Genomic DNA, 27,152 nt, shown 5'->3' on the forward strand with positions numbered 1-27,152 from the left:
TGTTTAGCTTCTTCCATTTTCTAATGATTGCTCCAACAGTGGACCTTTTTTCACCAAGCTGCTTGGCAATTTCCCCGTAGCTCTTTCCAGCCTTGTGGAGGTGTACAATTTTGTCTCTAGTGTCTTTGGACAGCTCTTTGGTCTTGGCCATGTTAGTAGTTGGATTCTTACTGATTGTATGGGGTGGACAGGTGTCTTTATGCAGCTAACGACCTCAAACAGGTGCATCTAATTTAGGATAATAAATGGAGTGGAGGTGGACATTTTAAAGGCAGACTAACAGGTCTTTGAGGGGCAGAATTCTAGCTGATAGACAGGTGTTCAAATACTTATTTGCAGCTGTATCATACAAATAAATAGTTAAAAAAATCATATATTGTGATTTCTGGATTTTTTTTTTTTTAGATTATGTCTCTCACAGTGGACATGCACCTACGATGACAATTTCAGACCCCTCCATGATTTCTAAGTGGGAGAACTTGCAAAATAGCAGGGTGTTCAAATACTTATTTTCCTCACTGTATATGATTGGCAGCTATTACGTGGAGCAATTTCTTTATATATATTTTTATAAAAATTATAAGAAAAAAGATGTAATACAAAGCATGTAAAATAAATAATGCATATATGATTACTTTATTCAATTTTGATTGCTTATGTACTTAAATGACAAAAAAAACTTTACTTGAATCACAGACTGGTTTATTAAATCACAAGTTTTATCAATAGATGAGCATGACATTACATAGTTAGTCACCACTTATATTGATATTGTAATGCTATCATGATGTCATAATGAAACCAGAACACAAAGCTTATCTTCTGCAATATTATTACATTAAAATAAAGGACTCGGCTCTGAGGTAAATGTGTCTTTTTGGGTCCAAGAATCTTCAGTCTGTCTCAGAGATCGGTTGACTTTGATTAGTTACACTTTGGTTGCGAAGCAAAGGCACTTCTGACAATATCCAATCATGAAAAATGAATAAGCTGCAAGAAGCAACTACAATGCAGCCACTTTGTATGACATTTGATGGATAGAACATGGTCTTCACAGTCCATCATAACATTCGACACGTATTAAGCACTTTAAGAACATACTTTCTGCATTATAAAATTAGACATGTAAAAATCAGACCACATCAACTCAAATTATAAAACATAACTATAAAACATTATAGTTATAAGATATTTTACAATAACCTTTAAGAACATCCTTCCAAAATATCAGCGTTTATAAATATCTCTTCATAACAAATGATGATCTAAATAACATTAAACATGAAAAGTAATATAACAGTATGGCTTGCCATATTCTCAGTAGTTTTAAATGTTCTCACAGATACATTTGTAAAACTAAAAACTCAAGATAACTATTTACTAATTCTGTGCTTATGAAAGGACACATTCGTTCAAGACTGAATGATAGAGTATACAAGTTTTCCTTGAATATCAGTTATGACTAAAACAATCTGCTTTTCTATTAAAATAATCACCCTGATGTTCCTTTCCAAATTACAGAAAGCTTGATGGGAGGAAAAACCCGGTGGAACATAAACTTCCTCGTTACACATTCATTATAAATCAATAAAACATTCTGCACAACATCAAAACCATCAAAAAGCAGAATGAGTCTATATTAGGAAATAACGACGGCAAGAACATCACAAACAATTAACAGCTATAATCATGACAAATATTTACATGATTATCCAGTCTGATTTGGCCTTAATCAGTCACATAACTAAGGCATTACTAAGAAGACGGGACAACAAAAAGAGTGCTTGAACATTCACTTCTAGATCCGTCTCAGGAAGTGTTTTTAAGAATTCTGATCCTGGAGAGCCAATCAGCTTGACTGGCATAAGACACGCCCACTCAATCAGTTCAACTGTGCTCTAATTGGTTCCACAAGCTGTCAATCTATTCAATAGATGTCAATACATTCAATGCCAGTGAATTTTCCTTGCATTAATTGTTAAATATTTCAATCAATGACTCTACAATGATATTGTAGCTGTTGTTTTACCGTACCTCCAAGCGCTTGTGGATGGATGAAGGTTGAGAAGGATGGATGGATGAATGTCACTAATGTGCGTTACATAAAGCAGTGTTTATGCTGCTGATTCTGAGTGGGCATCAGAAACGGTTGAATCATGTCTGGAGAAAGCGTTTGAACTGGTTTAATTGGCGAGGGGTGTCGCACAACTTGTGGTTTGTGTTGTCACTCTTGGATGGAGTCTGCCGGTCTGAAGCAGTTCAGGACTTCCTGTAAGACAGAAGACACAGGTTACTTTGTTGGTGTCAACACATAAATCATGCTTGAGAGACTCTCGACAACCACTTCTGACTGAAAAACACATATAAAAAAATATTCCTACCTATTTGTAATTGTAATTTGTGTGTGTGTTTGTGTTGTCTATATATATATATATATATATGTGTGTGTGTGTGTGTGTGTGTGTGTGTGTATGTGTATATGTGTATATGTGAATGTGTATGTGTGTATATGTATATACAGTGGGGAAAAAAAAGTATTTAGTCAGCCACCAATTGTGCAAGTTCTCCCACTTAAAAAGATGAGAGAGGTCTGTAATTTTCATCATAGGTACACTTCAATTATGAGAGACAAAATGAGAAAAAAAAATCCAGAAAATCACATTGTAGGATTTTTAATGAATTTATTTGCAAATTATGGTGGAAAATAAGTATTTGGTCAATAACAAAAGTTTATCTCAATACTTTGTTATATATCCTTTGTTGGCAATGACAGAGGTCAAAGGTTTTCTGTAAGTCTTCACAAGGTTTTCACACACTGTTGCTGGTATTTTGGCCCATTCCTCCATGCAGATCTCCTCTAGAGCAGTGATGTTTTGGGGCTGTCGCTGGGCAACATGGACTTTCAACTCCCTCCAAAGATTTTCTATTGGGTTGAGATCTGGAGACTGGCTAGGCCACTCCAGGACCTTGAAATGCTTCTTACGAAGCCACTCCTTCGTTGCCCGGGCGGTGTGTTTGGGATCATTGTCATGCTGAAAGACCCAGCCACGTTTCATCTTCAATGCCCTTGCTGATGGAAGGAGGTTTTCACTCAAAATCTCATGATACATGGCCCCATTCATTCTTTCCTTTACACAGATCAGTCGTCCTGGTCCCTTTGCAGAAAAACAGCCCCGAAGCATGATGTTTCCACCCCCATGCTTCACAGTAGGTATGGTGTTCTTTGGATGCAACTTCTCCTCCAAACACGACAGGTTGAGTTTTTACCAAAAAGTTCTATTTTGGTTTCATCTGACCATATGACATTCTCCCAATCCTCTTCTGGATCATCCAAATGCTCTCTAGCAAACTTCGGACGGGCCTGGACATGTACTGGCTTAAGCAGGAGGACACGTCTGGCACTGCAGGATTTGAGTCCCTGGCGGCGTAGTGTGTTACTGATGGTAGCCTTTGTTACTTTGGTCCCAGCTCTCTGCAGGTCATTCACTAGGTCCCCCCGTGTGGTTCTGGGATTTTTGCTCACCGTTCTTGTGATCATTTTGACCTCACGGGGTGAGATCTTGCGTGGAGCCCCAGATCGAGGGAGATTATCAGTGGTCTTGTATGTCTTCCATTTCCTAATAATTGCTCCCAAAGTTGATTTCTTCACACCAAGTTACCTACCTATTGCAGATTCAGTCTTCCCAGGCTGGTGCAGGTCTACAATTTTGTTTCTGGTGTCCTTTGACAGCTCTTTGGTCTTGGCCATAGTGGAGTTTGGAGTGTGACTGTTTGAGGTTGTGGACAGGTGTCTTTTATACTGATAACAAGTTCAAAAAGGTGCCATTAATACAGGTAACGAGTGGAGGACAGAGGAACCTCTTAAAGAAGAAGTTACAGGTCTGTGAGAGCCAGAAATCTTGCTTGCTTGTAGGTGACCAAATACTTATTTTCCACCATAATTTGCAAATAAATTAATTAAAAATCCTACAATGTTTTTTTTCTGCATTTTTTTTTCTCATTTTGTCTCTCATAGTTGAAGTGTACCTGTGATGAAAATTACAGGCCTCTCTCATCTTTTTAAGTGGAAGAACTTGCACAATTGGTGGCTGACTAAATACTTTTTTTCCCCACTGTATGTATATACAGTATGTAACACAACTTTTGTATACATGCATACATATATTAATGCCTACAATTTGAAGGCAGCTCAACTGATTTCGAGAGATTTATATGATTTATCCATCAGTTTCCACAAAAAATATTCAGCATCACAACTGCAAAGTGATATTTTTGTGGAAACAGTGATACTTTTATTTTTCAGGATTCTTGATGAATTGAAACTTCAAAAGAACAGCATTTATTTGAAATATAATTTTTGTAACATTATAAATGTCTTTACTGTCACTTTTGATCAATTTAATACCTTGCTGAATAAAAATATTAAATCGTACTGTCGAACAGTAGTGTATTACGGTTTCCACAACTGTTTTCAAATATTTCTTGATCAGAAAATCATGATTTCTGAAGGATCACGTGACACTGAAGACTGGAGTAATGATACAGCTTTGATCACAGGGGTAAATCACATTTTGACATCTAATTAAACAGAACCTGGCTCTCGTTCAGTTCCTCGTTCTCCTGCGCCTGAGGGAGTCGAGAGGAGGGTACGGCAGGAATGCTGGTTATCCGGGGCGGGTTGCCGACGCTGAAGAGACGAGGTCGCTTGACTTGATCCTGACTAGACAGTGGCGTAAAGCTGTTTCTCCTCAGCAGAGTGGGCGGCAATTCTTGTCTGGTGCTTCCCTGATAACACACACATTAGGAATTACGTGTGTGGGTGACACTGTGACAAAGGCATGTTTATAAAGGGCTATAATGAGTCAAGGCTTCTCACACCCAAATTTGATCCTTAGAATTAAACGGGCTCTTTCTGCTATTGTATGTAAATGACATCTGTTGTGATTGGCTAACAGTTTTGCATGAGAAATTAAGGTGTTGATGTGTAAATGTGGGTGGTCATATAATAATGTACTCTATGTACTATAACATCATGACCGTGACATTTTCTGAATAAGACATCTTAGTTCCTTCTAGTGTCTCACAAAAAAAAATGTCTGGGACATATTACACACAAATCAAAAGAATGAATAAATTATATTTGGGTTGAAGAACACAAAGATTATTTTCTGTATTATTAAGATTTAAGCACTACTATCAACAACTATCTACAGTGCAATGCATAAGTTAATACACCCATGCTAAAGTTGACTAAAAAGAGGAATAAAAAATCATATTTTGGAAATTGAACTTAATGCCTTAATTTAAAAAATTAGGAAAAATCCAACCTTTTAGGACACCAATTTTCTTTGTGAATGAATAATGTATGGTAAATAAATAAATGTTCTTCCTTAAAATACATGGTGCATAAGTGTGTACACCCCTATGTTAAATTCCCATAGAGGCAGGCAGATTTTTATTTTTAAGTATTTTTTTTTTAATTAATTTTTAGGATACTATGCATCCTGATAAAGTTCCCTCAGCCTTTGGAATTAAAATAGCCCCACATCATCACATAGCCTTCACCATACCTAGAGATTGGCATGGGGTACTTTCCATAAGATCATCTCTCAATGCAAATCAAACTAGCTTTTAGGCTAACTGAAATAAAACCATGCCAATCTCTAGGTATGGTGAAGGCTATGTGATGATGTGGGGCTATTTTAATTCCAAAGGCCAAGGGAACTTTATCAGGATGCATAGTATCCTAAAAATTAATAAATAAAAAAAATACTTAAAAATAAAAATCTGCCTGCCTCTATGGGAATTTAACATAGGGGTGTACTCACTTATGCACCATGTATTTTAAGGAAGAACATTTATTTATTTACCATACATTATTCATTCACAAAGAAAATTGGTGTCCTAAAAGGTTGGATTTTTCCTAATTTTTTAAATTAAGGCATTAAGTTCAATTTCCAAAATATGATTTTTTATTCCTCTTTTTAGTCAACTTTAGCATGGGTGTATTAACTTATGCATTGCACTGTATGTACAGAATTTAATTTATGCTTATTTTAAATAAATAAATCATTAAACCATTAAATAAATAATTAAATTAAAAATAAATAGCAAATATATATGTATATATATATATGCCAATTTTTAATGTATTAAGTTTTATTATTTAATTTCAATTTTATTAAGTTATTTTAGTAATTAAAATTAATTAAATATAAAATAATGCATTGATTTAAATAAACAATTATATATATTTGTTTATTTAAATCAATGCATTATTTTATATTTGATTAATTTTTCATGCATATTCATCGTACATATTTTTATTTTTAATTATTATTTCTTATTTAATATGAACTATTAATTTTATTAATAGTTATTTTAACAGAAAAAAGGTAGATCAAATATTTAAAATGTAAATAATGTGATTTTATTGATTTAAATAAATAAATGAATGAATTCATTAAAGTCCTCATATCCAGACGGTACGATATTCTTCTTGACTATAAATCCTCTGGGTGGATTGGAGAATGTCACAGTATGTCGACATATTACATCCAACTGAGGTCAAATGTTTTTCATGATATCGGCCCTTTAAAATCAAATGACATTAAAGCTCAGACTGAGGGAACTCCCTGTGTCGTCTGTACCGGACACTGCCGCCCATAATCACATGCTGATCTCATCCACAACCAAGCAATTAAGTAAAGAACAAAAACAAGCCAGAAATACAGAGATAATCTCAGTGCTGTAGTGACTCTCTCACCGCAGAACTGTGGTGTGTGTTTTTCAGTGGCAAACTCACACCTACAGACTTACACTGCACAAACAGACCACACTTTACGAGCAAACTCTGTGGACAGTCAGCCTTTAGTTCTCCGTTAGAGGAACATGACAAGAGTTCAGGAGGTTATTCTTGCTCGAGGGCTTTCAGCGGCTGATATACAGAAGCTGTATTTGTGTTGGGTAGACCCAAGATCATAGATGCATATGATTCTAAAAATATCACTGCAAAATAAGCATGCAGAATCATTCACCACAACAAAACAAAAGAAAATGCATATGAAATTATGGTAAAAACCAAACGATGTTCACGAAATAAAAATAAATTTCCCTGAAGATGAGAAACAGTGTGTAGTAATTAGTAACAGTGTGTGGTTGTTAGTAATAACAGTGATGCTGCTTCAGCAAACTCCCTAAACATCTGCTAAATGTTATGTTTGCTTACGAGTGGTCTGTCCCGGTGTGTGTTTACAGCTTCTACTTTCAGGTCAAACTTGTCAACTTTACAGCCTGGAACAGGAAAACACAAACAACAATATTGAAAATGATCAGAATTTATATCTTTATATAGAAACAGTATTTATATCTCACTTAAATAAATAAAAAAATACTATAAAAACATTATATATGCCAATTACATGCCAATAATTAATTTAAATTTGATTAATTGTTATTTTAATTAAACTTTTTAAATAAAATAAATAATAATTTAATAGCATTTAAATAAACAAACACATAAATAAAAATACACACAGTATATATATATATACACACACACACATATACATACACATATTCATACATATTTACAAATTTACAATTTAAATCAAATATTTAACATTTGATACAAATTTGAAAAAAAATGTAAAAGTATTCAAATAATAATAAACATTTACACACACACAAATATATACAGATACATACATTGTCTATATATTTTTTAATTATTATTTCTTATATAATTTATTTAACATTAACTATACATTTTTTAATAGTTTTAATGGAAGCAATTTAAATAAAATATTTGAAATGTAAATAATATCTAAATATTTTATATTTTCTATATTATATATATATATATATATATATATATATATATATAACATTTGTTTTTAGGTCTAGGTGAATGAAAATCAACACATACCATAAGCCACTGGTGTCAGTTTCATGACTGCATGGAGGGGGCACTTCAGATACGGCAAATCATCTGTACAATACAAGCAGATTTTAAACACATAATTGAGTCGAACATGTCGTGAATGGAAGGGTTTCACTCAGGGAAAATCCTCAACTTCATCCCGCAGTGTTTGTCACAGGATCACTTCTGTGGAAGCTTGAACACCAGCAGTCAGAAACCCACATACTCGTGTCTCTCATTATCTGATTGAAGTCACAAGAGGCCTGCTATGATTGGAGTGTGTGTGTGTGTGTGTGTGTGTGTGTGACGCACCAGCGCTCTTGTCCAGGAAGTAGGCGAGGAGGCAGCGCATGACAGCCTGGTGGCAGATGACCAGAACATTGCCTTGTCTCTCCAGCTCCATGATAACCGGCTCCAACCGCTGCACCAGGTCCTGATAGGACTACGGCAAGAGAAGAGGGACATGACGGGCTTATTTACAGCTGACTCTCCATATTAGACAGGAGAAAGTATTGTAAGATTTAAAACAAACTGCACACTTCAGCTTAAAGTTCAGTATCGCCACTTCTATTAGACCTTTAGACGTTTGAGGTCAGTAAGATTTTTTTTTTTTGTTCAAGAAATTAATACTTTTATTTAGCTAGGATGCATTAAATTGATCAAAAGTGACAGTAAAGACATTAATAATGTTGCAAAAGATTCTAATTTCAAATAAATGCTGTTTTTTCAAACTTTCTATTGCTTTGATCACAGGAATACATTACATTTTAACCTACTGTATATTCACATAGAAAACAGTTCTTACGAACTGTAATATTTCACAATGTTACTGTATTTATTTATTTATTTATTCATTTATTTTTTTAACAAAAGAGACTCTTTTAAACATTAAAAAAAATCTTACCAGCCCCAAACTTTTGAACAGGAAGTGCATAATATTTCAATATATCACTCCTGTGTTGAGTAAAACTTGCTCACAAAGATGTCCGAAGTGAAATCATTCTTTTTGTCTGAATAATTCATTTGGTGAATGACAAACAGCATTTAACTGGAAAGGTCATGCATGCATGTCATAATGGTACACTGGGGGAAATGTTCTAGGATTATTCACTCACTCTTTGTAAATTTCACAAAACAATAAAGAAAATTAAACGTGAAATTTTAAGCAGAAAGACTGAAATGGTATTTTCCTGTAAAATCTTCAAAAGTCATTTTTACAGTGCACAAACCTCTCCTCCTGGGTATCTGTAATGGTACTTGTCCTGGTCTCTGAGAGAATATTCATCCGGATACGTTTCTTTTATCTTTTCATATGTCATTTCCTCACAAATGCCCTGATACAGAAAAATAAACATTTAACAAACGGCACAAACATTTCTCCATCATCAACTCTGATCTGTTGCAATAATGTGATTTCGTTTTCACTTTTGCAATAAAAAAATGTGGGTAGGATCCTTATTAAAAGTGTACGTGCGCCTGAAAACCAAAAATGGCGTACGTCAAAAAATATTCACTTATAAAAGCGTGTGTATGCCAGAACCTCCGCAGAATTCCCTTTATAAATCAAAGTCAGCGGAAGATTGTGTTCACATGCGTCTCCACCCCGAAATAACCATATATGGAGGTGACAACGCCTAGTTTTACTATGCATATCCTCATCTGCATATCATTTGCATATGCATATTCATCCACGTGTTTAACGGTACAAGACATTAGGAAAATATGAGATACGGATGTGTTGTCACATTAAATTGCTAAAAATCATTTAGTAGCCAATCCTTGCCTTGTTTTTGAATAAATAAATCAAATAATATAAAATACATTTCAGAGGAAGTTTTCCTCAATCTTTTCCACTGGACAAATAGTCATTTTAATTGCTTTATATTTTTAGTGGAAACAGATTGGCCTTATTGTGAATTATTGATCATTATTTGCGTGGAAATATTTCCTCAGACCATGAGTTCTGCTATTATCATGCGCTACGCAATCCTCGCTGTAGTTAAAACATTACAGGAAAAGTGTTCAAAAGCATCACATCCACTACAAATATTTCTATTTATTAGAATATAAAAAATGTTGTAACTTCTCAGTAATGATTTCATGTAATTTAAGTGCTTACCTCCATTATTGAGAATGGTATATTTAATCTGAATGTGTATATCAGATGTAAAACATAGGTTAAATCATTCTTTTATTTATTTAAACTGATACTGTGAACATGCACTGTATTTATGATTAGGATTTAAAGTGGTTTTCCTTCATCTGCCGTCAGTCCCTCAGCTCACCATCGGTGTCGCCAAACTGCTCCGTCTACAAAACGTTCGTACGCATGGCTCAGAGTTTGCGTGCAGGTGCGCAAATTTTCCCGTCAAGTTTGTTTTTATAAATCACAGCTTATGCGTCAGAACTCTTTCAGGGCTTGTTTTGTGCCACGCAACGGTTATATATGAGACTTTTATTGCAATCATGACACAGGATTATATAGCCGAATTAGTTTTGGTGTGGTGAATGAGTTAAATATGATACATCTGATTCAAATTGACTAATTGCATGTTCACAGAAAACACCTGTGTTTTATCAGGGTAGATAATGAACAACAGCCCAGTGTTAATATGAAGACCATTAAACTTCTCTAATAAACCCAGCGGTGCGTAACTCACGGCGTCGATCTCGTTGAGTATTTTCCACTGCTCGTACGGGACGCCCAACTCCTCCGCCGTCTGGATGGTGCGTCTGAGCTGACTGGTCCACACCTTCAGGTCTGGGATCTTCTGGCTTTCCAGGAACCCACGCAGGGCTTTAGAAAACTAACACAGAGCGGGAAACATGTTAACAAGCCTCCAAACATTTCTCCCAGAGCATGCTGGGAATCGACACAGGGTGACTACAGGGTATTTGCAGATTTTATAAAAATCACATTTAAAGGGGTTTTATTGTGCTTTCTGACATGTTCTTCTTTGTTTAGTGTGTAATGTTGCTGTTTGAGCATGAAAAAGGCTCTGCAAAGTTTCAAAGTTATTCTCTCAGTGTCAGTGTTTCTGAACTCCCTGAAACGCCTCCATTGTAGTCTTAAGTTTCTTCCGGGAACGAACACGTCACAATATTCCTCATTTAAATAATTCATATGCAGAATAAAGGGGCGGGGCCTGGTTGAGTTAGTTAGCAGTGTGTTGAAACTGGCGATTATGGTAAAGGGTGGGACATTTCCCAAACACACACTAGGCTTGTTCGACTTCATGCAGCTCTGCGCAGACCGATCGGCGGCTGACTTGAAGCAGTGCATGCAGCGCCGACGCCACGTGACTGTGACGTGTGCCATCAAAGTACCGCGAGAGCGATTCGAGAGTAGCTGGAGAACTCAGCCAGCGCAGCTTCTCAAGAGCGGCTGCACTGGGCTGATGACGACACAGCTGTTCCACGATTGGCCGGATTCACCGCATGACAACGATCACGTGTGTTTCGTGTTTATTCCAACACCTTTAGTTCCTCTAAAGCTCACAAATCACTTTTTTATAACAGTAAACACTCTTTTCATGTAGTAGACTCCACTTCATTGATAGTAGCTTAAAGGGATAGTTCGCCCAAAAATGATATTTAAGCCATGATTTACTCACCCTCAAGCCGTTCGAGGTGCATATGTCAATCTTTTTTCAGACGAACACATTTTCAGTTATTTTAGAAAATGTCTTAGATCTTTCAGTGGTTATAATGTGAAGCAGTGGGGTCCAGCTGATTCAAGTCGCAAAATGTGCATGCATCCTTCTCAAAAATAATCCATCCGGCTCCAGGGGGATAAACGAAGGCCTTCTGAGGGTAATCCGTGCGGTTTTGTCGTAAAAATATACATATTTAAAACTTTATAAACTAAAATAACTGGCTTCCGGTGGCGGTCGGCGCGCGTTCATGGAGATGGTTGCTGGCTTATGACGTAGGACGTAGCGCAGGAAGCGTCGTGACGTAGAACGAACGTGACAGCGCAGCCAGAGAGCAGAGCAAAACAAAACTCAACGTTCGTTCTACGTCACGACGCTTTCCATCTCTGTGAACGCGCACCGACCGCCACCGGAAGCCAGTTATTTTAGTTTATAAAGTTTTAAATATGTATATTTTTACGACAAAACCGCACGGATTACCCTCAGAAGGCCTTCGTTTATCCCCCTGGAGCCGGATGGATTATTTTTGAGAAGGATGCATGCACATTTTGCGACTTGAATCAGCTGGACCCCACTGCTTCACATTATAACCACTGAAAGATCTAAGACATTTTCTAAAATAACTGAAAATGTGTTCGTCTGAAAAAAGATTGACATATGCATCTCGAACGGCTTGAGGGTGAGTAAATCATGGCTTAAATATCATTTCTGGGCGAACTATCCCTTTAAGTTGAACTTTATTCTTGTTCAAACAGACGCTGTATGAAGCAGTACATAAAGTATTGAATGAAAATGTCTCTGAAACATCTGTGTATTATTTGGCAAATATTGCATTTATTTCACTTCAGCTGTGGTAAAGTATGCAAACACCACGTGAGCGGTCACTAGGGGAACCAGAAAGTGTCCGACTTCACGTCTCCGTTTGTAGCTCCTCCCGCCTGCACCCGGCTACTCTCGCCGATCGGTTACATTCAGCCGCAGTCGATGTCGAACACACCTACTGTTACGGCCGACTCGGGGCCGCAACAATATAGGGAAATCAAAACAACAGAGCGATATAATGAATAAGGTTTATTACATAATTCTAGGGGTTTCAAAGTGCAATAATACATTTTATGCCATCTGAAATATCCCAAAATGCCGACAGACGCTAGATCCCGTTTTAGCGAAGAAACAAGAGGCCAGCCATAGATGATGTCACCTCTCCGTACACCCCCTCGGAACCGAAACACATATCTCCACCTCCTAACTTGAATCAGGTGTTCCTCATCTGCAAGCACCCACAGTGCTTGACCAATCACAACACACTGATCCAGCTGACCAATCAGAGCACAGTGTGCTTTTCAGAAGGAGGGGCTTCATAGAGACAGGAACTAAAGGAGCGTTACTGACAGACTGGGAAGAGAGGAGCTGCAACAATGGAGAATATGGGAAAATAATGTGTTTTTGGACATTCAAGCATGAAAACCTGTTCTAGTAGAGTCCAAAAAACAAAATCAAGACTTTGTAAAAGGGCATACTATATCCCATTTAATCTTTTTAATCTTTAACTCCTTCTTTCAGCAACATCTCTTCTCTGATGATGAGGGCGGGGCAACCTGTCACTCACATGAGATCCACCAATCACAAAACACAACCATCCAATCAGTTCCACAAGCTCCGCCTTGTTCAAGAAGCTGTTTCACTCAGATATACGTCACAATAGAGAAGAAATCACAACTTCTGTTTCATGCCGACTTTAAAATACCCAAGACATGTTATAAGTATATAATATGGTACTTTTAATTATAAACAAGCCCGACTTTCAAAATCTCATATTGAAATGTCTGCTTTACTACTTCCAGCTGCTCATTCGAAAAGATGAGAGGGATTAAATATGCACTTACAATCATCTACAACATATTATTACAATATCAAAACCATAAAGTAAACATTGTCATAATTCATCAAGAGTAGTTCATTAAAAACAACAAAACTGACAGTTAGATATGCACGATATACCGGCCACCATATCGGTATCGGCCGATATACGTCTATTTTTAATGTTATCGTTACTGGCCTGATTACTCTGTAATTGCCCTACTGATTCGAAAATTTGGCTGATATATTAAAGCCGATAAATAATGGATTATTTCCTTCAGCTGAAACACTTCAGATGTGCACTGTTCAACATGATGCTTTTGAATTGCTTAATATGACTGGAATCACTTCAAAAAAGGAAAATACAGTAAAGTGCAACATAAGTCTGTCATATACGCTACATAAAATGATATTGAGAACATCATAATTGTGTGCTTGAGACATGATTTTAATGGTGAGACTTTTGTTTTTGTAATCAGGCTCTCAAAAATTATATAAAAATTTGGATTTAGATTTATCGGCCAATGTATCGGCTTTCAAGTATAAAGAATTATCGGTTTCAGCCAAAATTTTCATATCAGTGCCTATTGATATTGATAAATTCTTATTTTATTATGGAATATTGCAGCATTTATTATAATAAAAGATTCATCCATATTTTCACTTTGAACGTGCACTGCTCATGTATTTAAATCAATCCTCATCTTTTGAAGTTAAAAGTCGCATTGCCAAATAAATCGCATTCGCCGTATCACAAGTCCTGTTTTTCAATCCCTAAATTTTGAACCTCTTAAATGGTATATTTTCATTTTAAGGCTTTTTAACCTCACAATACAGTAATTATCAAATGCACACATTGCAAATAACTCTCAGGTTTGATGCATAACAAAACAAGCATGCTTTAAGTGAGCTGTATTCCACTCATCCATCCGTGTGGTGATTGAAAGGAATACCTCTTTTCCTCTGGAGGAGAGCTCAGAGTCTCCGCCGATGCAGCACTGGACGTTGTGTTGGCTCTCGCCGTGCCGGCAGAGGTAGATGGAGTGTTTCTGAACGTGAATATTCATCAGGTAGTAGACGATCTTACTCTGGATATAATCCTGAACTCGGTTCACCAGGAAACGCTGGCCGACGTTAATCACCTGGATGAAGGACAGGTCCCTGAAACAGCCAGAGAAAGATCCGTTAAACACCCCATAATGTGCAAACTGTTAAATATGTGGTTGTTTGTGGCCTAATGATTTAAGGATTTACACAGAAAGAGAGTTACTATACTCACAGTTATGTCTTAATATTGTCCACAGTTTCTGCATTTAATTATCTACAAGACGTGCCACAGTGCAATTATATATTTAAGTACTGAGTAATATTAAGCTAGTTGTACTTACTATAGGATCAGGGTAGGATTAGGGTTGGGTTTAGGGTTAGTTGCATGTAATTATGCATGATTTACTGTTATTACTATGGTAAGTACGGTACATGTAACATGTAACAAGGACACTGTGAAATAAAGTGTTCCCAGATCAACTTGTACTTAATTAGCTTATCTTAACAACAATCCCTTCTCTTGTTTATACAGTAGCCTATTCGTGTTTATAAGCAATCTGTACACTACAATTAATAAAGGAGTAGAGAAATCAATATGTTGTTTAGTTAAAAATAGGTTATACTATTGATTCATTAATTTGTAAGTCATGGATATAAGCTTCTGCTACAGTAACTGTATAAAAACAAAAATGCTGGACTAAAGGCCCGTTTACACCATAGACGATACAGTATATATATATATATATATATATATATATATATATATACATACACACACACACATATACATACATGTATATATAAATAGTATTACATTTATTAGTAGTTTAATTTAAATACCACTAAAATAACACTGTTGATTAAAACCAAATACTTTTTTTTTTTTTAAGAATGTAGCTTACAATAGTTAAATATTACAAATAAATGTCAGGAATAAATGGCTGTATAGGTTGTAAGTTGAATTTAACAGTTTTAAAGATGCTGGATTTAAAGTGATGGTTCCCCCAAAAATTAAAATTCTGTCATCATTTACTTCAAGATGCTCTAAACCTGCATTCATTTATTCCTTCTGCTAAACACAAAAGAAGATATTTTGGAGAACATGAGTAATCAAACAGTTAAAGGGACCCATTGACTTCCATAGTATATATATATATAAAAATACAGGTTTGGAACAACTTGAGGATGAGTAAATGACAAAATTGTTGGGTGAACTGTCCCTTTAAGCACTTTTACAGCAGAGAATAAGAGATAATCCAACACGTCTGAAGGCAAGGACAGATTTAATGGCCGTGGCTCTGTCTGCCAGCTCTACTGAGACGTTGAATTTTCCAAGCAAGATTATCTCACGATGAAGCCAAAAGCAACGGCTGAGGAATTACAGAAATGCTTCTGACCGTCCAAACAATCCTTACAGGTTTTTCAAAGATTCTAGTTTGATATTTAAATAGCCACATAATTTGAACGTAACCTAATCTACTAGAAGGTATTTATGACATGTTATTATGATCATTAAACAAAACCACACGCTTACAAATGAACAAAGTAAATTCAGCAGACTTTATTGAATCTGCACTGCTCTCTGCTGGAGGCTTTCTGACATGACAACAGAAAAGTTAAAGGGTTAGTTCACCTAAAAATGAAAACTCTGTCAGTAATTACTCTCCCTCATGTTGTTCCAACCCTGTAAGACTATACCTGACTATACCAATACCTGCAAGATATTTTTTATTAAATCTGAGAGCTGTCTCACTCCTTCATAGGCTTCTAGGTAATTGCATCTGCCGGTCCAGAAAGTTAGTAAAGACATCGTTAAAATAGTCCAAGTGACTACAGTGGTACACAAAAAGTATTACTTGGACTATTTTAACAATGTCTTTACTAACTTTTCTCGGCTGGCAAGTTTCAATTAGAGAAAAGCCTATGAAGGAGTGATCAGCTCTCAGATTTAATTAAAAATATCTTAATTTGTGTTCTGAAGATGAACGAAAGTCTTATGGGGTTGGAACAACATGAGGGAGAGTAATTACTGAGAGAGTTTTCATTTTTGGGTGAACTAACCCTTTAAAAGACACAGATGAAATGCTGAAATTGAATATTATAATATAATTTCCCAAAAAAACTGTAAAATACAAAGAGAAACAATTTTATTTCATTAAAAAAAAGAAAAAAAAGAAAACAGTTGCCCAAAGGAAAAGTCTCCTTCAAGATCAATCAGCTTCTAGATTATGTTTAATAATGGATTGAAAGATACTTATAAAAAAAAAAAAAATGAAAGTGTAATGTTACTTGTCATGTTCATCTGGATCTAACGGCTGATATGTGACTTTGTAGCACTCGATTCTCTTCAGGAAATCCTCCATCACGCTCTCTCTGTGTCTCTCAGGATAATCCGGACTGGAAACCTTCACATCCTGATCCAGAATTGCACTGATATTAACTTTTATCAGCATCAAGATCATAGCTTATGTATAATTTACATAAATGCATAGTGGAATGGTTAGGTGTTAGAGGAGACCAGGGACAGTTGCAACAGGGGATGGTTGCAACATGTCATTTTTCTCCAATCAGAAACAAGCTAGAGTGATGACACTCATACTGTACATGCACAGTTATAGACCCTCCCCCCACCAAAAAGACAGTAGGCATATTCAACATCTGCTGCTGCATTTATTGAACAAAACTTGTTTTGGAGGTATGAAAGTAAATTTTTTCATGAGATATATTTTTGTCATACTGTCCTGAAATTTTGTATGAATTAATCAAAACTTACTTAGTTTTAATTATTGTTTTGTTGACTTCTAAGTGACATGGTTAGCATGTGTCAAAGTCAGTGTGTCTAGCAGGAATATGATGTTCTGTCGTGGCTGATAGGGTTGGGGACGGTTGCAACAAGTTATAAATTGCATGTTTAATAAAAGTTTGCTGCATTACAAATTGTTCAATTCTTCCTGTCTGATACTGAAATATAAGGAGATTGAATAGCATCTGTAACACCTGCACACTGAATATATGTAGGCCTATGTTCTACACATGAACAAACAAAACTCAATAACTGTTATTTGATAAATATGACTAAATAGATAAATAATAGGCTACAATAATATTACTGAAATAAATTATACTATAATATTATAGTAGGCCTAAAACAGTTAATATTTTCAGAATTCTATGCTCATTGAGACAAAAAGTTTAAGTTAATTAATGAAATTTAAGGTATTTTTAACGTGTTGCAACTGTCCCTGGGTTGTGTTGCAACTGTTCCCTGGGTCGGGGTCAGTTGCAACATCTGACTTCTTCCATTCAAATAAATACTGTGAACGATATGTCATATATAATCATCTTTAAATGGTATGGGTAATTAGCAGACATATGCAAGTTTAATATATACAATTTTGGTTGGTCTAGTCCAAATAGTCTCTGAGTAACTGAGAGAAATGTAAAAAGTGTTGCAACTGTCCCCGGTCTCCCCTACTTTTAATTTGTCCATTTTTAATCAATAACGATAATTTGAAATAATCTTTCAGTGTTATAAATGTATATTTTTAAACGTACAAATATTTCCATATAGTCTCAATTAATATGAGTGCATAAAAGCTGCATAATTATAATAAAACATTTCGTGTCATCTACCTTTAACAACATCTTATGATGTAACAGCAGTGATAAGCAGATGGAATTAAAGGGATGGTTCAGAGTAAAATCAACCTAGGGTCCTTTGCACCATGACCTCGAGCCAAACACCCCCCAGAAGACTTTTCTCCCTTGGTTGAACATTATTAAAGTTAGAGCTTATTTAGAGATATCAGCCGAATGGTTTAGTGCAGCCGCTAATGGATCCTATGATGTATCTCGTAAATTACCCCACTAATAATGCCCAGAATGGTACCAAACTTCTAAGCCATTCGGCTGATATCTCTTCTGGGGGGGTGTTTGGCTCGAGGTCATGGTGCAAAGGACCCTAGGTTGATTTTACTCTGAACCATCCCTTTAATTGCAGAATATGAATATTTCCAGCGTCGACACTCACCAGTATGTTGGCAGCAATGACTTCTGGGTCGTCACAGAGCGACTCGACAAAAAACACCTGGAAACAAAAGCAAAAATAATCACATCAAAGAGTGTTTCTATACTTGACCTCTGCATGTTCTGTTTCTCCAGCGTAACCTGACGACTGCAACATTTCACACAACTGATAATATTTCAGCAAGCGACTGATATTCACCTTATATGCGTTGTCCTGCGCAAAACTCAGGATGAGGTTACGTCTCTCTCGCGTTGTGTTTGTGGCATCAAAAACCTGCCAGAGACAAATGCTTCATAAGACACCAGCACATCACACAATGAGGGATAAATCAGCAATCATAATGGATATATTATAGCTATTCGTTTATGATTCAACTGCAATTAGATAATAACAGGAAAATAGTTATTGTATTAATTGTAATGACATTGATTTATATGCTCTTTTTTTTTTATATGCTCAGTTATAGGTACAGACGCAGGAATGGAATAATGTCCAAACATGACAGCTAATATTTGAATATAAGCATTTCTGATGAAAATGTGATAGCAGAACATCTCAAATTCATCCAAAATGCATTAATTCTTGAAAACCTTCGAAATTTAACTTCGTGCATCCATTACAAATCAGCAAAACACCATCTGAATAAAAGAGACGGAGGAAAAAAGTGAAAAGAAAGAGACATGCATGATGATCTACTGATGTTAATCATTTTAGTATTATTTATATACTATTGTAGCATATATTAATCATTTGATAAAGTTTTTCATTTAATATTTATATTATTTTAGCTTTATGTCAATAGATTTTTGTTAACTTTACTTAAAGCCCTTCTGTATAATGCATTATAAAGGTATTCATAGTGTACATTATAATGCTTTTCATAAATAATTGTAACCAAAGTAAAAATGCATAATAATATTTTCAGATTCTGAAATTGATCGTTTGTCATGCGTTTTAATGCATTATACTATCTAAAGATGTGTTCAATAATTATGTTGTATTATAAGGCATAATTCATGTATTAAAAATATTTTTAGAATGCATTATATAAAAAGGTTTTAAGTACCGTTTTTATTTAAATAGTTTTATTTGAGGTTAACAATAAATTGTGAAACAGCTGCATATTTATGCAACACAGATAACACAAAACAATACATGTGAATAATATTTGACGTAATAGATGGAGAAATTGTTGTTTGAGTGTGTAAACGTGTTCAGAGCAGAACTCACAGCGATCTGCCCTCCCTCCTCGCTCAGGTACGACTTCACATCCTGCAGAGCCACGATGGCACACTGTCTGAGAGACAAACACAGCGTCACACCACAAACACAAGTCATGTAAAGAGGATCTGTTGTGCTTTCTGACATGTTCTTCTTTCTTTAGTGTGTAATGTTGCTGTCTGAGCATGAAAAAGTTACAAAGTTCTTCTCTATATCAGTGTCAGTGTTTCTGAACTCTCTGAAACGCCTCCATTGCATTTTTTAAAATAAAAAAATAAAAAACAAATAAAAAATAGAAAATGGTTGTTTTTTCCAATTCAATTAATGAGACATGCTTTTTGATTATTAAAATTTAATTAAATCCTTAAAATGGAGTCCAGAAAACAGAATTTGGTTTAAAAAAAAAAAAAAAAAAAATGGAATATGAGGAAAAAAAAATTAATATGGCCCTAAACATTAAATTTTTGTAAATCTTTAAATAAATGATTGTTAAATTGTACAAGTTTCATGGTTTCAATTAATTAGACATGCTTTTTGATTATTAAATATTTTAATTTAACTATTAAAATGGAGTCAAAAAAAAAAAATGTTTACCGAAAAAAATAAAAAAAAATAAAAATAAACGGAATCCAGAAAAATTAAAACGGAATTTGAATTAAATATTTTAAATATTTAACCAAAAAAAAAAAGGAATCCAGAAAAATTAAAACGGATTTCATAGGGCCCTATAAATGTGCTCATAGTCAAATATATGGAAAAAAAAAGCATGAAAACCTATTCTAGCTGAGCCTAAAAACCAAATCAAGACTTTGTAATAGGTCCACAAACATAGTTTGATGTGAATATTACAGTAAAGTCACATAATGCAACTCAGAACTTCCTCCCCTTAACATTTCCTGACTGAAACGGCTTCAGGCGAGTTTAAACCGTACACAGAACGCTGGGGAAACACTTACTTCCTGATTTTCATGGCCTCTTCATTGTCATGACGGAAGAAGTCGTAAGACTTGTACGACTGTACGGCCTCGCGTCTGTAAACGCCCAGGTTAAAAACTGACAGAAACACACAACTGTTACGAACACACAACTGTTACGAACACACAACTGTTACGAACACACAGCAGTCTTTTGGGAAACTTTAACGTAAAGACCCGTTCACACTAAGAACGACTGCTATGATCGGTTTATCCTAAGCACAGTTTTGCCGTCTGTCACTTTAAATGCTCGAGCTTGTTACAGCAGGATGGATTCTGATTGGCTGTCAATGTTTTTATCATTTATTAGCGAGAAAATATCGTTGTGAACGTGATTCCAGTTCCTCTGTGATGTTATCGTTATGGTCTGGTCTATTCTTTTACATATTGAACGATTTTTATAAAACTGTATCTTCATCATTATAGTTGTCGTCCTTGGTGTGAACGGGCCATAAAGCTAGTATGATATTTAATAGCAGTACGAATGTTAGAAATGTTAAAATAGGGTTCCCACATCTTTTGAACAACAAATTTTCATGACGTCATTATTAAGTCTGGATTAAGAGTCATTTCAAGCTGTATGAATATTGTAGAGCTGGAAAAAAAAAAAACCTTAATGACAATGTTAGAATCCCCTGATATCTTTTCCCTTAGTTTTACACGATAGTTGGAATCCTGTAATAATCATAATTTACTTTTTTATTTTATTTATTTTTTTATGTATTTTAATTAATTTCTTTTGGTGTATCAACCCCAGGAATAATGATATTTCGCTGGCAGAATCAGTACAGAAGTATCGGTATGCTGGACTGAAGCTGAATAAGCAGCGCCACTGAAAAGCGGTCTGGTCTGTAAACTCACACACACTCACACACACTCACACACACTCACTCACACTCACTCACACTCACTCACACTCACTCACTCACACTCACTCACTCACTCACACTCACTCACACTCACTCACACTCACTCACTCACACTCACACTCACTCACACTCTCACACACTCTCACACACATTTAAATTCTTTATTTGAATTAGAAGATAAGCATATATCATGGCATAATTCAAATTTGACAGAAAGATGTACAACAGCAGCCAATAACTCAGTCCATTACGCACATTAAGGGTAAAGGTAGCACCTGCGCCTCCAAATGTAGAGGCTACCAATTACTGCTGATACAGAGCAATATCTTGTCAGTTTTTTGGCCTTGTTCTTATGTAGTCCGCAGATCTGCAGGCCTCTTACACACAACTTGTGCACATGGCCTAAACTACCAAAAATGAGGGCAATAACTTTGCATGAGTAGCCAGAGTTATTGAGAACATTATACCATGGTTGATATTTCAGCAGTTTTGAAGCATAGCAGGTGTCCATATAAGCATCAAAAGAGCAACCAATTTCTATTATTGTAACGGCTTTGGTGTGTTCATTAATTACAACTATATCAGGTGTATTTGGTAAGTGATTTATGGCAGTTTCCAGTGTAACGCACTGTTCGTGTGTGATGGAGAACCAGTCTGTCTTGATCTTTTCATTACAATGGATTGTGGTAAGGTTGACATTGTCTCTGAGCTCCTTCACTGATAGTGCAACAATACGGTCGTGGCGCGCGATGTACAGTCCTTTGTAGGCAGAACAGCCATTAAGGATGTGCGCCATCGTCTCTCTTTGCCGGCTGTGATGTTGCAGGCAAAACAGCTCACTCACACACACACACACACTCACCTTTCGTGGGAACCCCGATCCAGTTGAGGTAGCGCGTCAGCTTCTTAGATATGTAGGTCTTTCCTCTGGCGGGAAGGCCGATCAGCACGATCACGGTGGGCGAGTTGGTCATGTATGAAGCCCATGCTATGACCCCAAACACACACACATGATTTACTGCCAACAATGTTCTTCTCAGACTCAGAGCAGCACAAACCAGTATAATGAAAGAAGATAACACCATATGTATACTCATAACAGTCCCACACACTTCAGAAGTGTCAGTTTCTCTGCTGGTGGAAATCAGTGAGGATTTCCCCGGGACCGAAGGCACTGCGCTTTCATGCCGCTCAAGTTATTGACATTATTGCATAACCTTGTCAATTATGCATTAATGTAGCTTGAGGCTTCTTCTATTAATGGAATCGCGTGTTTCTGAGAATGAAACTGCAAAAATGAATTTCCAACTCAGTGTTTTTGTCTTGTTTTCTGGTTTCTAAAAGCATTCTTACATCAAGATGCATTTACTTGAGAAGCAAAATGTCCTCCTAAGACATAAAATTCTGATAAAATTTTTGGTTACACTTTATTTTAAGGTGTCGTTGTTACAGTGTAATTATATATTTAAGTACTGAGTAATATTAAGCAACTACATGTACATCTACAGGTAGGATTAGGATTTGGTTGAGGGTTAGTTACATGTAATTATGCATAATTTACTGTTATTACCATGGTAAGTACATGTAACATATGTAACAAGGACACTAAAATAAAGTGTTATCAATTTTTTTTTTTTTTTTTTTTTTTTTGATGTAGGTTTAACAGGATAAAATGTCTGCCAATGGGGAAAGAAAAATAAGCTTGTTTTCCCTTTGAATTACATGTATTTTTACATGATTTTCTCTTGTTTTAAGCATAAACTCACTTTATTTTGATACATTTTTCATAAAACAAGATTTAAATTCTTGTCATTTTCAGTTTGGGGGAAAGTTATTTTTAAAAGTAAGGCATTACAATGTTGCATTGCTCCCTAAAAAAGCAACTAATTGCGTTACTTAGTCACTTTTTATGTGAAGTAATGCGTCACATAACTTTTCTCCTCTGGGCTGGGCTGGCTCGTTTGTTTTTTAGTAACAAAAAAAGTTATTCTATGTTTGGCAAACGTAAAGGCCCTTTCACACCAACAGTGAAATAAATAAGCCTCAGGCTGAAGGAAATGCAAATTCATTACATTGTCTGGACCATAAGAAACAATTGAATGGACATTTTTGATATTGTATTCATATGTTATGCTATGACTTCTCTAGAGGACACCAGGACCCATTTATTGAGAAAATTAAGACATGAATCGACTATTTATTTATTTTAATTCACAAATAATGTATTAGGTTTCAACCTTTTTTTATCAAAACTTTGTATAAAGATGATTCTCAACTATGTTGTGAAAGATTTAACAGAATGATTTGATATACCATTTTACTTTATGCAATATGCGTGTAAACATGGCCATAAATGCCATTCCCATTCAATGCAATGTATCTTTACAATGTATCTAAATTGCAAATGAATGTGTTCTTGGAGCAACATGTAATGAAAAAAGTCTAAGACGTGTAATAATGGGAATAATAATTTGGAATATTTTCATAATAATAATAATAATAATATCTAATATGTCATAGGAATATTGATAGATCATTTCTTTCCCTATTCACTTGTTGTGTCTCCCAGAATGCCTGATAAACATGATTTAAGTCCTGATGTCTCTACAGTGGTGGTCATGTATGAAATCAATGCCCTGTTACTTAACAGAATTTCGGTCAGTCATATTCTGATTAGAAACCATAACATTTTCCTGAGATGCTGATTTATGACAAACAATCTGAAAATTAGTCAGATTTAAATGATCATTACAAACCATTATCATATTTCCATAAGAGTGCTACATTTGATCATTCGGTCATTTTAAAGTCCAAGGAGAGGGAGTTGCCGTGGTTACACCTCCAAACATTTGGTATCTCTGCAAAGCCCTGAATGTGCTCTTTCCAGGACACCCAGATTTAAAACTGTGGCATGTATGTTGTCAGAGAAATTCGCTATAATATAACAGAGGATAAAACTCTATTGCTGGGTCTCAGGAGGATAAGGTTACTAAGGCGTTCGGGATGATCGCCAGGGTGTTGCTATGATGTTCAGGGTTGTTGTTAGGTGGTTGCTCTCTTTGATATTCTTTACTATTCATCAGTATATTACTCTACAGAAACATGACCCGACATGCCATCCAATGGGCTTTACATTCCATAAAAACACTGTCTGGACCCAGAGCTCAAATTCCAATCTGATTTAGATTCTCTGTCAGCTTGAACGAACATGTTAATGCTCAACTCTCTGCTCTGCGTTTGAATGACAGGCTCATTCTGTTAAAGTCCACCTTTAGTCAACCATTTTATCACTTAAAACTCATCTTTGATCACCAAAATGACATATTTAAACGTGTTTGCCTGAATAGCTTGAATGTAACTCTAGACCCCAGCCTCATTTAGTATACGCGGTTATATGAATATGCAAATTAGCCCCACCTCCACTCACTCACACCAGCTTAGAGATCACACGTTGATCTGATTGGTTACAAGGTAGTTTGTGACGTCAGAAACATCAGCGATTTCAAACCGTGTTTTTGAGACTGTCTTTGGTTCACTGCAGTTTTAAGGAGAAAATACTCAGCAATGGTGTCGACTTATGAATTTACACATGGTTTGTCTTAAAGCATATGAATAAAACCACACAGACATCTAAACAACATTAAAAACTGGATTTTCACCACAGGGGTACTTTTAACTACAGCTAGTTTTGAAGTGCAGATAAGGGCTCTTTGCACACTATACAGGGATAGAAATTATGTTTTTACAGAAAAATATATTCATAACCACATCAATACACTCTAAATGAGCCATTTAATAAGCATTTATAATTCATAACAGCAAATTAAAAAAGCATACCTTATAGCATCTAATAATTGGGTATACCAATAGTATAACACTATAGTGACCAAAAGGTTACCAGTTTGAATCCCCACAAAGGTTGATCCACCATTGAGCATTTTATGAAGACACATGGTACTAAAATTAGCACAAATAATAATAATAACTCACAGCATTTCTTCTCATTGACTCTGGGCTCCGCCTTCTTGCTGTCATTTGAACTGTCCATGACTTCGATATGCAGCTTGACGGACAGGTGTGAGGGTCAGCGCAGGTGATCAGAGGTCAGTAACGTTAGAGGTCAGTCCACCTGCGCAGGTATCACGCAACTCAAGATAAGATCATTAATGGCCTGGTATCATTCCACATCTCCTGCTTTATTAGTCTCCGAGAGTTATTAAAAACCAAAGCTGCTTTTACTAACCCTGCATCGGAGAGGACTCAAACGCACGGCACATTTTCCATTCAAACTCAGCTAAAAAAAAAATCCTTTAAGAGCTCTGGAAAAGAGAAGATTTGATGTGACCGCTGCGATTCAGGAAGTGTGTGTGTCTGTTGGAGCCATAGATATCATATGATATCTATGGTTGGAGCTGCCCACGGTAAAAGATCCAGCCCCTAGAAAAAGAATAAATGCTAGAACGGTGATTAGCATGTAAATAACAGAATGGGCGGGGTTAGCGGCATAGATCTTGTCAGTGATTGGTCAGGCGCGATGGGTGTAAATAATAATTATTTTATCTTTACTATTCATTGTGTTTTTTTACGATTCGACACTATTGATGTTTCTCGGTATCATTATTCAGGTGCACAAAAATGTCCAGAACACCTCTGGGGAAAAAAACGTTGTCTCGTGATACATGTTACTTTTCACAGCGCTGATTAACTGGATGAGGCTTTTCAAAACAATATTGTAGTTGAGAGTTGCGCTCATTTTTATTTGTGTGTCAGGTATAAATAAATGAAATTATTTTTTAAAGTTTTGGCTATTTTTAAAGTTTTGGCTAACAAATGTCTCTAGTAAAGAGGATTAAATGATGAGATTAGCATTATGGTTTCAGACCGGTGAGCCGTAAAGCGCCCTCTGTAGGAAGAACATCTGTGATTAATGATAAGCCAGTAAGATTTGCCGCTCAACGTCTGAACCAATCACTGCGATGAAGATGCTGGGGGCGGGGTTTATTGCGCTAATCTGATTGGTTACACTTTACATCAATCAGAGAGTGTGAGGTGCCAGTGAAGCAGTGAAATATCTAGCGGTTATGATGGTAGATTGATTATTTTATGAAATTAAAACATTTAAAACCTTCCCTTACTAAAATTAACCGTGGTTTGTATTATAGTAAAAAGTGTTTTTGGGCGGATTTGTGTATAATACTTGAGTATTATTGAGGATGAATGTTGTTTAGTCTAATATAATTAAGGAAAGTGTCAAGTTTCCTTTTTTTCTATAGCGCTTTACACTATACAGATTGTTTCTAAGCAGCTTTGCAGGGATAAACAGGAACATAATGATTCAATGATGCAAACAGAGTTCAATTCTGCCATAAAGCAGCTCTAAAAAAGACAATAGTGTCATTGTTCAGCTGAACATTGGTGTATAGACTTACATTGATATTGGCTTTCTTCCCCCAAAAAATATGGAAAAATACTGTGTGAACTTTTGCAACATCACCTAGTTGTTTTATTTATGCAATAAATGCTGTAGCTTTATGCAAACTGTGTTAAACAATGTAAAACAATAGACACTGCTTGCAGCAG

General features: G+C 35.8%; 1 protein-coding gene across 2 annotated transcripts; it reads right to left on the minus strand.

Moving 5' to 3' along the window:
- Positions 1 to 608: 608 nt before the first annotated feature.
- pfkfb2a (6-phosphofructo-2-kinase/fructose-2,6-biphosphatase 2a) lies at positions 609 to 26,071 on the minus strand. 2 transcript variants are annotated; one of them, XM_084098330.1, is made up of 16 exons: positions 25,816 to 26,071; positions 25,563 to 25,701; positions 22,435 to 22,560; positions 20,686 to 20,782; positions 19,739 to 19,805; positions 18,707 to 18,781; positions 18,512 to 18,568; positions 16,771 to 16,895; positions 14,388 to 14,595; positions 10,582 to 10,728; positions 9,151 to 9,255; positions 8,234 to 8,363; positions 7,928 to 7,990; positions 7,229 to 7,293; positions 4,594 to 4,785; positions 609 to 2,269 (listed from the first exon to the last, which is right to left on the minus strand). In XM_084098330.1, the coding sequence occupies exons 2-16, from the start codon at positions 25,618 to 25,620 to the stop codon at positions 2,225 to 2,227; spliced, it is 1,560 nt and encodes a 519-aa protein (XP_083954456.1). In that variant the 5' UTR covers positions 25,621 to 25,701; positions 25,816 to 26,071; the 3' UTR covers positions 609 to 2,224. The 2 variants fall into 2 exon arrangements, with proteins under 2 accessions (XP_083954456.1, XP_083954455.1); XM_084098329.1 differs by having other exon boundaries at positions 25,563 to 26,071.
- Between the last annotated feature and the right edge of the window lie 1,081 nt (positions 26,072 to 27,152).

Source organism: Abramis brama, assembly GCF_963993115.1.
Source record: "Abramis brama genome assembly, chromosome: 22".
Classification (NCBI taxonomy): domain Eukaryota; kingdom Metazoa; phylum Chordata; class Actinopteri; order Cypriniformes; family Leuciscidae; genus Abramis; species Abramis brama.

Excerpts from the sequence above, each read along its gene's own strand:
- pfkfb2a (XM_084098330.1), bottom strand. The coding sequence starts at position 25,620 with ATGGACAGTTCAAATGACAGCAAGAAGGCGGAGCCCAGAGTCAATGAG. Across the intron at positions 16,896-18,511 it reads TCATTGCTGCCAACATACTG|GATGTGAAGGTTTCCAGTCC; the intron begins GTGAGTGTCGAC and ends ATTCTGGATCAG. Across the intron at positions 10,729-14,387 it reads TCTCCTCCAGAGGAAAAGAG|TTTTCTAAAGCCCTGCGTGG; the intron begins GTATTCCTTTCA and ends GCTCTGTGTTAG.